The 14,735-nt window shown below is 31.6% G+C and overlaps 1 protein-coding gene across 2 annotated transcripts in view; it reads right to left on the reverse strand.

Moving 5' to 3' along the window:
• sick (sickie) overlaps window positions 1–14,735 on the reverse strand; it is a 174,494-nt gene that overhangs the window by 129,808 nt on the left and 29,951 nt on the right. Inside the window, exon 1 of one of the 2 annotated variants that reach the window (XM_087411095.1) lies at window positions 6,456–7,334. The exons of the other annotated variant lie outside the window; for it this stretch is intronic. Within the exon in view, the coding sequence (XP_087267221.1) occupies window positions 6,456–7,130 (675 nt within the window). The 5' untranslated portion in view covers window positions 7,131–7,334. Of the gene's footprint in view, window positions 1–6,455; window positions 7,335–14,735 lie in introns of those variants that run through there. 2 annotated transcript variants of the gene reach the window in all.

Raw genomic sequence — 14,735 nt, forward strand, 5'->3', positions numbered from 1 at the left:
CCACGCTGAGTTTTTACAAACCGCCTCTATGAACGTGGTACATAAAATACACGGAAAATCGTAAACTATATCTCGTTAACTATCACGTTTTGAAATAATTTTTACTATTATATATTAATGAGAAAGGTATATGATTAACTATTTCACTAATATCATGTGAGATTCGTGGTAAAGAAATCGAGCCAAACATAAACAATATGTTCCAGGCTGTTAATTATGGCACGCGCCATCGTAACTTAAATCGTAGGGCAAAGGATTAATATAATTTAATAAAAATTAAGTATTGTCTAGAATGTCTCTTTCCTCCTTATGATACACGCCAAGCGGTCGAGATCGTCGAGAAAATATTTTCGGTCGCTAGAAACAAGCGACCACAGAGAGAAGGACAGAGACAGATGACTCATTGTTTTGCTAGCGGGCCCAGTTCGGCGTGTCCGCGCGGAGACTCACCGATTACAATCGGAGCTTCTATCCGTTTGTTTTTTCTCTGTCTCGCTCTATCGAAATAACAAAAATTGAAAGAATTTTAAATCACGAACACGGTTGCCAGTTCTCCGTTTTTTTTTTGACAGACTTCGGTTTCTTGGACTAATATTCAATACTCCAGCAGATGTGAAAATCTCCAATTTTTGTCGAATTAAAATTCTTTCATTTTCTTTTTATTAAATTATATTAATCATATATCTTTCTCATTAACGTAGCAAAAATGCAAATGCAAAAATGATTTCAAAACGTAAACATTGATGAGATATACAATAGTTTACGACTTTCCATACACTATATGTATCGCGTTCGTCGAGGTGATCTGCAAGAACGCGTGGTCTCGGGCGTTGGGTGCAAGATCAGAATATTGGAGATCTTATGTTCGATTCTGCTTTTTCCTTTTTTAATTTTTATTTAATAAATAACATTTTATTTATTAAATTTTATTAATAAACATATTACTCCAAATATACTTTTTATAAAATTTCAAAAATTATATACGTATACTTCAATGTGCTCGAAATTAGTTGCGCATTTCGAGCCGATTTCTGAAATGCTGCCTACTTTTCCTTCACAATCGCTCGACGCTTGACGGTCGAACCGCTCACGCGTGGACGTGTATCTCAAAAGTGTCATAGTATAAGAAACATGCTGCGACCATACCTTCCAGCAAATTGTCATGAAAATATTTTCCTTCCTACATAATATTGTATTTTCTTAATAATGGTGATTGAACATCATATTAATAACTTAATGCATTTTACTAAATGTAATGTACTTTTAAAATATTACTTTATTATTTTTATGATACATTCAGTTTCAAAGAGTTACTGATCACGTTTTTATGCCACAGAATGTATTATATAAAATTTTACTTTACCGCATCATACATCTGGTCATCTATTTGTACTTTTTTTTAGTGGAATAAACCTGGAGAATACATTTAAATGACGTATCAATAATAGAACTTCAAAGATAATAGAGAGTCTTTTTACAATAACGTGAATTTAGATACGGTGAACGCCTTTTCTTAATTAGTCGCTAAGGAAAAGATAATGTGATCATGATATCGATTATGTATCTTTTTTCTTAGAGTGATAAATAACAATTTTTTGTATGTATGTGTATTATATATATATATATATATATATATATATATATATATATATGCATACATATATCATTTTGCGTGACGCTGTATGTGTGGAAAACAACAGCATTATACGAGTCAATCAGCTGTAACCAGTATGACCCGCGTTCACAGTATCATTGCCGCACAACAGTACTGTCAATGTAGTGTAGTGTAGTAGTGTTCTACACACACCATATATATATATGTGTGTGTGTGTGTGTGTGTATATATGTGTATGTATATATGTGTGTATATGTATATATATATATATATTTATATAGTGTTTTTTGTTCACAAAATAGAAAAAATAGTAGCAGAATATTGTCTGCCTTTGATAAGAGAAGGTTATGGGTGCTTTATAACAAGCGACTCAGTACAATATCTCCCTTGTATTATCGAACAAAATTGTAATAATGCACCGTGTCGCACTGTGTCTCTTGTTGGAAAGCACTCTAGAAGACCAAAATTGGTTATTGTGATGTGTGTTTCTTGTTGGCACCCTATAAAGCCAGAATGAGAAAGGTTAGCATCTTTATGTTATTCGTAAAAATATCACTTTTATTTATGATACAAGTGATATGATTAAATTTATTGTTATAACAATAAATTGCGCTTTGCCTAATTATGATCCAATGTCAGAGGCGTTCATCGTGAGCTGACTATTTTTAATTTACTGCCAGAGGCGTTAATCGTGAGCTGGCTAGCTATAACAAAATGTCACAGCCATAAATCATATTTTGGCTAGTTATAGACAAATGTCAGAGGCGTTCATCGTGGGCTGACTATTTTTAATTTACTGCCAGAGGCGTTAATCGTGAGCTGGCTAGCTATAATAAAATGTCACAGCCATAAATCATATTTTGGCTAGTTATAGACAAATGTCAGAGGCGTTCATCGTGGGCTGACTATTTTTAATTTACTGCCAGAGGCATTAATTGTGAGCTGACTAACTATAACAAAATGCCACAGCCGTAAATCGTGCTTTGGCTAGTTACAAATAAATGTCAAAGGCGTTTATATATGTACTGACTATTTTTAATTTATTGGAAGCATTTCGATTATTAAATTTGGTGAAATACAATTACGGAAACAATTTATAGAATTTTGCGTCTGCAATTAAAGAAATGCAAATAGATGCATTGTCATGATGGAATCAAAAGCTAATTGCTTGACATAACCGAAACAAAGAAACTAATGAAGAAAAAAAACTGAATATCAGTAAATAGTTTCTTTGAAACCTTACAACTTTTGTCTGAAACGTTTTTTCTAAAAACGTTATGTAATAGCCTTAGCACAAGGATGGTCGTAATTGAATCGTAGAACGTGAATCATAGGGCAACGCATTATATTTTGGCGTACTATGCATGCCGATACACGTTCACATTCCTTTACGATTAGTTATAGTCACCTTTATATTCAGTTCCTAAATTCGGAGTCTTTTTGGACACCCTATATAATATATATGTTATACATATATGTATGTATATATATATATGTATATATATATATACAACATACATTACACAGTCAATAGTCACATGCATAATTTTTGTACGATGCTGTACGTTTATGAAATGTATGTAAGTATATCATATTCAAAGTGTTTTAGCAAATATATACACTTACAGGTCAATGTACGTTGACTAACAGCAAGTTACAATAAGTATATTTTTACTAAATGAACACTCTGACTGTGACTTAGATATATTTTCGGATGCAACCATGTATTTGAAATACATGTATACACGTGTAATGTAATAGCACTTTTTCCTTTATTCCCAATGTCATTTTAACTTAGGATGTAACATGTCAGTACGTAAATACATTGCACATACATATGTAACTATTCCATCTCTTTTTATTATGTTTAATGGGCCTTTTACAATTATAAGCCATAAATCAGCCATAAATAAGAAGTCAAACGCTAAAAATTGGCTGTGATTGATCAATTTTTAGCTTCTGACTTCTGATTTGTAACTAATGTGTTATTGTAGAAGGCCCATAATAAAAAGAGATAGAAGTTACTCATACTTAGCTTTTCATGCAGATATAATATAGACACAGTCTATTAGTGAATATTAGAATTATATTTTATGTGCATTATGATGTGTACACACATTATAAAATATATTTCTAATTCATATTCACATATGTGTGTAGCTACTTCATCTCTTTTTGTTACGTATAACAAAAAGGTGTACTGATGTCTTCTTTTTTCTACGTTTAATAAAAAGAGATATATTTTTTTATGATCAAATAATAGTGATATATACTTTTATATTTCAATATCAAAATATACAACGAACATAAATCAAAGCTAACGATAATCAAACGCAGATGATCAGACGTAACATCTTAAAAAAATAATCAAATTACGAATCCTCTGATAAATCCTCATTTTATGTGTGTGTATATATATATATATATATATATAAATGAATACGACATTGCACATACATAATGTAACTCTTTTTACTCTGTCTAATAAAAAGAGATAGATACTTATAGTACTTATACATTACTAATATGTCGACTATATATCTAATATAGAAAATTGTATGTACATTATACTATGATAATTCTAACATTGTTGTAACATATAACAAAACATTATTAGTGAATATAAATTATAATTATATTTTATATGTATTATAATGTACATATACACAATAATGTACAAAATATAATTTTAATATTGCATATATCATTAATTCTATCTTGCATATATCATTAACTAACATGTTTATGTCTTCACTAATATGTCAATAATATTTTTTGTGTTATTGTGTATATACACATATATTATAATACACATAAAATGTAATTGTAATTCGTATTCATGAATGTCTTTTTATGTACAGCATTAGAATTACATTTTATATATCATTATACACATTATAATATAAAATTTTAATATTGCAAAAATGGACATAGAGAATATCTGCATGAATATCTATATATATATATATATATATTATGATATTCATTTATGATAATATATTATCGTAACCTAAAATGGCATTGGATGTAAGAAAAAAGTGCTATTACGGTTTCGTATCGATATATCTATTAATTAAAAATCTGTATTTTATATATATTACAGACTTTTAGTACTGGTGATATATATTAGAACACGGCCTACATTGCATGTGTATATAATACAACTAAATATGTATATAATGCAACTAAATTTCTAAGGTCCGATTCTACAAATATAAGATTAACTTCAATTATGTTTATTTTTTTTTCAATTCTAAAATTGGAAAATTTTCCAAAATAAATCTTATATTGTGGGACCGATCCTAATACACGTCCCTGTTAAGATGGTAATGTAGGAAACGGAATAAAAATATCGATAATTAATCGATCGAATTTCCTGCATGATCATATTAACTTCAGAGGGCGTAAGCAGATTATACATTGGAAATGAAAACCTGTAATATCGACCTTGATCAAGTTCGGCCTTCGCTCCAGCATCCCCTTAATTAAATTAACTAACTGACTTCAAATATAATATATAATATTTATTTTTTAAATTATAAGAATTTTTATATAATAGCTTCAGGATATTTGAGTATAGAATAAGAAAAATCATATATCAATGAAATAAATAGATAACAGATATCATGTTCCAAAGAATTGTTTACAAATGATATCCATTATTTTGAATTTTCAAATACATATTGCTGCTTTATGTTTACTTATTGTACGATTTGCGCATTGCTCCCCATGGGAATCATATTATTGCGCTATGACGATTATTTCACGATTATTTCTCTCGCAATAGCGATTGCACGAAATCTGCGAGTCGCCGGCGGGGAAAATGAAGCAAAACTCGATGTGCGTAGCGCCGCAAATTTGCAGCTCGGTTTCCGAAATTAGCTCGACGAGGGGTATAGGAAAATCAATTTGCCTCGAGCGATGAAAATGCTAGTTGGGGGTGCAGAGGATATCATGGTGGCGGGGAGAGAAGAGGGCGAGAAGAGAAACGATATCGGAACGGAGAAGTTCGAATGTCCACGTTAAATGCGACGATTCACTGCTAGTGCTCGCGAAATTACTTCCGTTTTTCGATTAATTCGAGAATGCCAGCAAGCGTGCGAGAGAGCGTGCCGCTGACAGTTTCATTTCATGCTTGCATTCGGAATTCCGTATCCCGAATTTCCTGAAAATTTCCAGGTGAGGATACGCAATTCAGTCTCTGATACGCATCAATGGTGCTAATAACCTTTTATAAAAAAAACAAAATATATGTTTATATACTTAATTTGATTGAAAGTGAAATTTAATTTATGACGTCTCGTCGGTTTATATTTTATAACTTAATAATTATAATTAAATAATTCAATTGCAATTCTTTTTCTCATACGTACATAGTTTTATAATTTCTATGTAATTCTAATATCTTCAGTAGGTATTTCATGATTTAATAATTATAATTAAATAATAAATTAATATCATAAATTAATCTCCCAAATAGTTAAGTTACCGATTCGTAAAGATAATATAAGCGGTATATACTTTATTTAATTACGATAATTCATTTTAATATCCCACAATTTAATAATTCTCTCAGAAGTGAATTATTTAATTTATCATTGTAAGAACACCTTTAAATAGATTATTTCAATTTCAATATTATTCAATCTTCTCTATTAAACTACTTAATATCAATTAATTCTTGAATAAAAAGTAATAAAAATAATTTAGGGATCTCAATTGCAATTGATTACTATTATTAATAAATGATTATGGATTTTAATTCCCTTCAAATTGATTAATAGCTAATGAAAGCATTTTTCATTCAAAAAACTTAATTGCAAAATTAAAACTGAACTACCTGCTGCGTAGTTTTTCCGCGATGCTGCCATTGATAAAAATGATCTGCATTTAAAGACCATCCAGGTGCGAAGCTGAATCCCTCTGATGGCGCTTGCGAGATAGATGGAACTGCACCGCATAAGCACATGCGATGACACAGTAAGGGATCTGGTAATTCCGTATAAACATTCCTTTTATCACCGAACCACCCTGCAGTGCACTTGTCGCCCAGTTGGATTGATGTATCCTGACTGCATCGCGATTGCATCAGCATCTCTTTCTCTAGAGTGTACAAAGTTTCAAACTCCAAAAAGGACATGCCAGGTCCTTCGTTGACACAAGTCGACGTAGTCGACGATATTCTGAGTCCCAGACCCATCTGGCCTTGAAACGAATCGTCATCAAAAGATGACAAGAACCTCCTCGGCGAACGCTTGGGACTATAATATGCCTGTTGACGTTCTTCGGAATGTCTTCTGGGCGACTTCCGATCGTTGGAAACTCTTCGTGGCGACGTCGATGATCTGCTAGGACTCGATGATGAAGATTCAGTCACTTCCAAAGATCTCTCTGAAGTGTTTCCCGCCAAGGAGGGTATTAATGATCGTGAGGATGTCAATCGACAAATTCTGCTTTTCGGTTTGGCTCCATTGCCAGCACGAGAGTAGCCCGCGGGCGTCTTGAGACCCGACATTGTTCTTCTTTCATCTTTCGAAACGCTCTACAAGATCGCGATTCGTCAAGCATCCAGAGAAATCCAAAAAAATGTAAAGAAGTGGCGATTTGATGAAACTGCATTCGCGGTTCTTTTAATTCAACTGATCAACAATTTCAGCTTTGCGTCGCAAAAATAATTCACTCGATGATAAAAAAATATAATACGATATTCAAATCACAATCAAAAAACGGTTTTGCTTATGTACAATAATTCAATAAAAAATTTATAAGTTTTTCGAATTTATAATCCCAATATATTTTTGAATTTATCAAAAAAATATTTTTTTAATTTTTAAATTTACTTTTCGAATTTACTTATCCTTTCACAATGTACATAAAATATTTATATTAAATATTTTTAATTGATAAAAGTTTTATGTCCCCCGCTATTATCGATAAAAATTCATAATCTATAATTAATAAAAATTGAATGATATAATCTATGAATTAAAAAACTCTTTTTTTATAACTGATATAAATGATATAAACAGAAAATAGAATGATATTAAAAAAATCATATAAATTCAAAAGGATCCATTAATTATGCTTCTCTACAAGCTAATTTCACATTCTCTATCTTGCCTTTATTAAAGCTTTTTAGAAAAATTTTCACTTTCGAGCAATTATCGACATCCACTAATTAACCCTGAAGCCACAGACCGACGCGGAAGGGTGAATACACGAGCACCCTTGAAAGGATCGTCGGTAGGACTGACTGTCCGGCCCGTTACAGGACGATGCGAAGCATCGCGATGACGAGCGCGCGCACGCGCACACCTTGTAATTATAATGGGTGAGCTTAATACTTGATAGTATTGTATATTAATTGTGGAATACAAAACAACGTATTATTTACACTGTTTCGTAATATTATATCTAAACGTTAATAAAATATAACGTTAACCATAATTATATAAATTAATTTCTAATCATAGATAAATAGTTTCTCAAAAAAGTAACATCACTCAATTGATTACGTAATTGATTGATAAATTACTTTTCTGTTTATTTATCTATCACAATTAATTAATTAAATTCATATACATATGCACACACATTACATATACACACAAAAATTAATTTGCATACCTATGATGTAACATATCAATTACAAGGTGTTAAGAAATACCATTTAGTATTTATGATAGAAACATTTTTATTTATGATGGAAAGTATTTATGATAATACACATCATACTGACAATGAGTAAAAAAGTCTTCTTATTCAATATGGTGTGTATACTATTTACCATATAAATGCTGAATAATTTATTTTGTGTCCCGCATATACATATGTATAAATGGATAATTTTTCATATAAAAACGATTCCTCAATTTCTTTTTCAAGGATTGCTTTTTATGTTCTAAAAACATCATGTACACGACTAACTAAATGAGAAGTAACAAGAGTTGCTTTTCACTAATTATTTCACTCGTAAGACGTGAACGCTGATTATAAATTTTGTGAGATTTTTATTGAGTGCACGGTGCCACACTGACTACTTCTGAGGTAACTTTTTACATACCCAGCTGTAAAATTAAATTACCATCGTTAATTGCTAGGTACTAATGGAAATCATATTTTTAGATTTTTAGATGACAAGTGGCATTCAAGGAGAAGAGGAAAGAGATTTAAAGAAGAAGAATTTAAAAGGATTTATACACACAGGAATTTTGCAATTTGTACATTTGCAATTCATACACTTATGTAAATACGTTCGTATAGTCGTTACTTTTTTCTATATAAAGAGATACTTTCAGTAAACTAAAATTTTTACTTAAAAGTAACGCTCGTAACTAAAGAAAAATTATAATTAAATTTTTTTGAGTCAAAGAATTTATCATTTTAATTTTGTCTATCATTTCTCTTCTCAATAAAAACCTTATTCAAAAGTAAAAAGCTTTTATTAAATATACAAATTAAAAAGCAAAAGAGATAAATTATTTTAGTATTCATTTAATATTATAATATATAATAAAAACGCATAATATTATAATAAAAGAACAGTAAGAATTTTTTCTCTAATGTATCTTTTGCAGTTATTTTTATTCGCCGATATATCGGCAATTGAAAAATCATCGACGCACCAAGCCTATCCCCGTAGTCAACGATATCTCTCGAATAAACTCGGATTTTCGAAGGGTCGAAGATCGAACGCGGCACGACAAAGAACAACCGGAGCGATAAGAAGATGAGAAAGACGCGGTCTTTCTCGTCAGTCGATATCTCGATCGCTGCCAAGATATTTTTCGACGTTGCTATAGAGAGAGATAGATTAGTAGAGGGAATGCAGAGACGAAAATCACCATTTCAACGTGTGTACACGTGGGGTGAATATTATAAAAGCGCCATCGTGATGAAGGAAAAGGTACGCCACCCTTCAAAAAAGCAGCCCTCTCTTGATACACCATGACGGGTGTCGCGGTGTCGGCACAATATCTCCCTCACCCCTTTCCTCTGACAGCCTCCCGTAGATCCTGCAGAACGAATCTACATATTTATAGCAAGTGCTTGGTGTACCAGAAGATTTCGAATGTATGCTAACTAATAAGTTCACGCCATCTCTCTCTCGTCCGGATGATACCAGAAAACCGAGCTAATTCGAGGGCGATGTTAATTATTTGTAATCCCGATGCTTATATTTTATATTTAATCTTTAAATAGAATCGTTTCGATATTAATCCTTAAAGCAAAGCTCAAGTGCAAAATTTCGTGGTGAAAGTAATTTCTGATTTGTTTTCCAACATGATTTATAATCGTTTTAAAGAATAACCCTTAGAACAATACGGAAGGAATGTGCGTGTTGACGAGAGAGAAAAAGAAGGAATCCAAACTCAAAACGAAGACACGCATATGTCATTCAACACTGAAGAGGGTTCCTATATGACCTTTTAATTTGATTCCACTCAACCGATAATCTGATATTTTAACCCCTGTTCCATCCCAAAAAGGATTTTTTGAGTGCTGACGCGTGCAGATTTGAATTAGACATTTTCGTGGGGGAGCCAAGATAACAGATAATCTTCTAGAAAAATACATCCGAATAAAACGAGAAGAATTAAATATATTGATACATCAGATTTAAATATCTGCATTAAAATTATCTTAAAGAATTGAAAATTTCAAAAAAATTTTTAAAGAACAAAAAATCTCTCAATGTCATGTAAACTCGAGTAAATAATATCTCGTTATTAATGAAACCAGTTGAATCGATATGAAACCCCATACGCAAGCAAACACACATACGAATGGACATGGGCAACGAGTGCTAGCAGCCAAAGGGTCGTCGCAATAATTAATAAAGCAGTACCACCAGGCTTAACGTTACTACGACTCCTCGCTTTCCATTCGCTTTCCGCTCTTCCCGTCGACTTACTTTTCCGTTTCCACGATTCAATATAATAATGTTCCTGTACGCTTGGTCCGGGCCCTGTGGCTTAGCCCTTTGGACTAGGGGTTCTCAGCCAGCAAATGAATTGTCAGATAAAAATTACAAGATTGAATTAAATATTATACTGAGAAACAAACAATTAAATTATATCACTTCAACCTCATAAAACAATTTTAATATATGTATTTTCCTTTAATAATTTATTTCCAAAATTTACTTTTAAAAACATTTAGTTTGTTATTTCTATTAATGGCTATTATTATAAAAAATTTTAATTTATATTATAATTATATTTATATTTCTTACAATTTCCTTTAGTTTTTAAAAATATTGGATATAATAAGAATAATATAAAATTTCAAATATTGCAAATTAATTTCTTTTCCATAAAAAAATAAAATTTGTAATGTCTGGTCCATGTTCTGCAAAAAAAGAACCATATTCACCGAAACCACCCGAGAAGGGTATCACGGAAAGTATTATTGCTATGTTGCTGGCTTCAGGATTATTACGAATCATTTTTCCGCATGAAAGTGAAGCCTTAGATACACAAAAAATCCTGCAATCATAAGGATGCAAAATGAAACATATGAAATTAAATTAATATATTATAATTTTAAACTAATTACATTAACTCGGATATATAAATAAAAAGTTATTTCTTAATTTTCATATTTTAGATTAATCTAATATATTTCTTAAATATTACAGAAAAAAAGTAAGATTTATAAATGAGAATCGTGACACTTAATAGCTAAGGTATTTCTACAACATGTTCCATAAATGTTTATCTTCATTCTCGATTATGATTCAATTACATCAACCAGACGACCTAATAAGATCTCATCTGACAGAGCAGCAAATCGATTGCTGATGCATACTAATGACTAACCAAACTCACGATGAATCCAAGAAAATATTTAAAGAACTATGAACAATAAGCTTTTAAAGCTAGAAGAATTCCTTCAATAACATCGATATTTTTATTCAGTATTCTGGAAACAAGTATCTATACTTGAATGTAAATATCCCTATACATATATTCTTTTTTCCATTCAATATGAAACAATAAGATTTTCATTATAATCGAAAAAAGTTTGTGCAAGAAGTTAAATTCACCTGTTTATGAAGGGGAAGAAAAATCTAAGAGGGGATAGAAAAACATCGCGTGCAGGAGTGACAAGCCACGTGGAATAAGCAGTCAAATTCCATGTGCTCAAAAAATTGATATAAAAGTGATTCTCTACCCTCTTTATATCGAAGCTGATTCTGTCTTCTCTTCGCGGTCTGTTTGATGTTTCATAAATGTCTTTAATTTCGGAAAAATCCGGTCTGATCAGCGAATCGTTTTCAATATAGATACGTTACAAAAGTTGCTTAGGGGGTCGAAAATCTTAATGCTACGTCTTACTGTGTACGTGTGCGTGCATGCGTGAGTGCGTGCATGCGTGCGTGCGTGTATGATGATATTAAATGAGGATTTTCACTTTTACAATAATTTCCTACACGATTTTCCAATTAATTAGTTTTGAATAATTCATAATATTTGCAATAATAGAGTATTTGTTAAATTAAAGAAATATTAATAATATTTTAAATAACGAAATTAAATTAATAAGACTTAAATTGATGTAAGAATAATTATATTTACACAACACTTATATCAATATATTAATATAGGTGTTATGTAAATATATGTGAATGTCCATAATGTATTGAGTAGGTGAGTTTGTTAAATCCAAAAATGACTATGCCGATCAGAGTTATCCTTGTAGAATACTAAAGATATCATACATCTTTGATATATGTGTCGCCATCAAACGGTAAGGAAAGAAACTACTATACTTACTATACTTTTATATGGAAGAAATACATATTCAAAGTTTCTTTGTTATACAAATGCTCTCACAAATCTCTATATTTTTATATGGAAAATATTCTAGTTTCTGCAAATATATTCATTAATGTTTATTGTATAATTGTAAACTTCAATTATATGTAAAAATTACAAAAAATCTTGTTTAGAGCATAAGCTTATACGAACGAAAATATTTCTCTCTTTATTACATTCTCGAATTGTGTTATTGAGTATCATAAACATAAAATATAATATAATTAAAATACTTCCTGTTTTTTAATTTCTCATTGTAATATAATTGCGTCATACCCGTGTAGGTAAATAAAATAGTTAGTATCTTCTTTAAATGAATAATTTGATTATAATACAGTCGCGTGTGCTTACGGCGAAAAATCAACAGTAAACATATTAGAAGAAGCGAGACAAAGTTCTGTCGAGTAGGTACCCTTATGAATGAGTGGCAGGAAGGGCGCCACGCGCGCGCATGCCTACGTACGAAACGAGGGTGAACGTAATTCCTTCGCACCACGTGCTCGTGCACCCATGGGGTTTACCCTACGCAACTCGTGACTCATAAGATTTATAGCTCTTTCACCGCACTAAACTCTATTTCTTACGAAAATGCATAGATAGTTCTATGAAATATAATCGGAAGACGCTTGATAAAATTAGAAACAAAATTCAAGGAAAACAAATTTAAAAAAATTAAAATCTAAAAGCTAATTTAAAAAGAGGTTTAAAAATTAAGTACCTATATTACAAGAAATTAGTATCTACGAATTTTCGTTGGAAAAATGCTTACATTATTTATATAATTTTCTACCTTTTTATGTTTTAAAATATTTTTATGTGTTATTTGAATTTAATTTTCTAACTAGGCTTTTACTACAATAATATTTATGAATTACCTATAGCCCTATTAAATAATTACTCTAATATCTTGTATCTTAAATTTAGAGAGTAATTGGTGCTTAATAATTTTATTTCCTGAAAAAAAAAAATACAAGTTACCTTGGCTTGACGTTCTTCACAAGGACAATTTCGCAATTTTTCCAACTGCAGTTGAATAAGATGAAAAGCCGAATATTTCTGACTTTCCGGCGATAAAGGCGAGCTCGGCGATTCTGGTGATCCTAAGCCGGAACTTTTACTGTCGCTGGTCTTAATATTGTCTTTCTTGATCAATAGATCTTGCTGCGGTGATAACGGTGATAACGGCGAGCCAAATCCCGAGCTTTCCGAACTCGAACTCACTAAACCGCGATTTTTGCAGGATCTCGTCGCTTTCGGTCTAGGAATCAAACTTTTGAACTTCAAGGACTCAGATCGGCGGATCGCACGGCAAACAGTCGGTTTCCATTCGATCGGTTCACAATACAAATTCAAACCAAAGACTTTCCTGATCTCTACTTTTTCACCAGATAAATTCCGCAAACGAATTTCTTCAAATACCTTATCAGTGCCTTTGAATTTCTTATCGGTTTCGTTCTTAATCTCTTTTTTGTGAAATTTATGATTCTTCACAAAAGAATTTTTCAAGAAATCCTTTTCCCACTCTCCAAAGTTTTCTTGAGAAAATCTTCGTTTCACAAGCGCTCGTTTCGTTTGCGCTAGCGCTTCAAATTTTTCAGAATCGTCGTCTTTTTTACAAGGATGGTTCAATTGAAAATAGCCCAAACTGTTTTTATCATCGTTAACGGTAGCCTCAACCTCCGTTCCTTCGAGAATATCTTTGGCCGCGTTCGAATCTACAGTACCTGACCCTGTTAATTCCAGACGTCTTAAACCATAACCGCCGACGCAATCTTGAAGCTCGTAATACTCGACGTTCTCGAAATGATCATTCAATGATACCGAGAACGATGCGTTCAGCGATGTCGGACGTCGCTTTACCGTACCGGTCTCATGACTGGGAGAATCCCAATCCACGTGGAAGGTCCTTCGTTTCGAGGACATTATATGATTTTCTTTTCAGCCTCGACATTGAGTAATATGTTTAATAGCAACCGCAATCCAATTTATTATGTCTTTTATTTATTTAATTATGATATGTTTATCAAAATTTAAAATTATTTAAGCACACAACATGTACGTACAATTCCATAATTATTCTTTTAAGATACATTTTCTTCAAAATTGTTTCTCGTTATTACACAAATTTCGATGTAGTACAGAAGCTTACAGTAACATTGATGTAACATTGCAATGTTACTGCAATATTTCTGCAACATTGTAATGTTGTTGCAGTACTGCTGATCTGTGCTGTCTGAGTTATTACACATTCTTTTATTAAAGAAATTTATTAATCTCACATTTTTTCGTAATATTATTTC

The sequence above is a fragment of the Acromyrmex echinatior genome, chromosome 11 (assembly GCF_024713525.1).
Source record: "Acromyrmex echinatior isolate Ae372 chromosome 11, ASM2471352v2, whole genome shotgun sequence".
NCBI lineage: Eukaryota > Metazoa > Arthropoda > Insecta > Hymenoptera > Formicidae > Acromyrmex > Acromyrmex echinatior.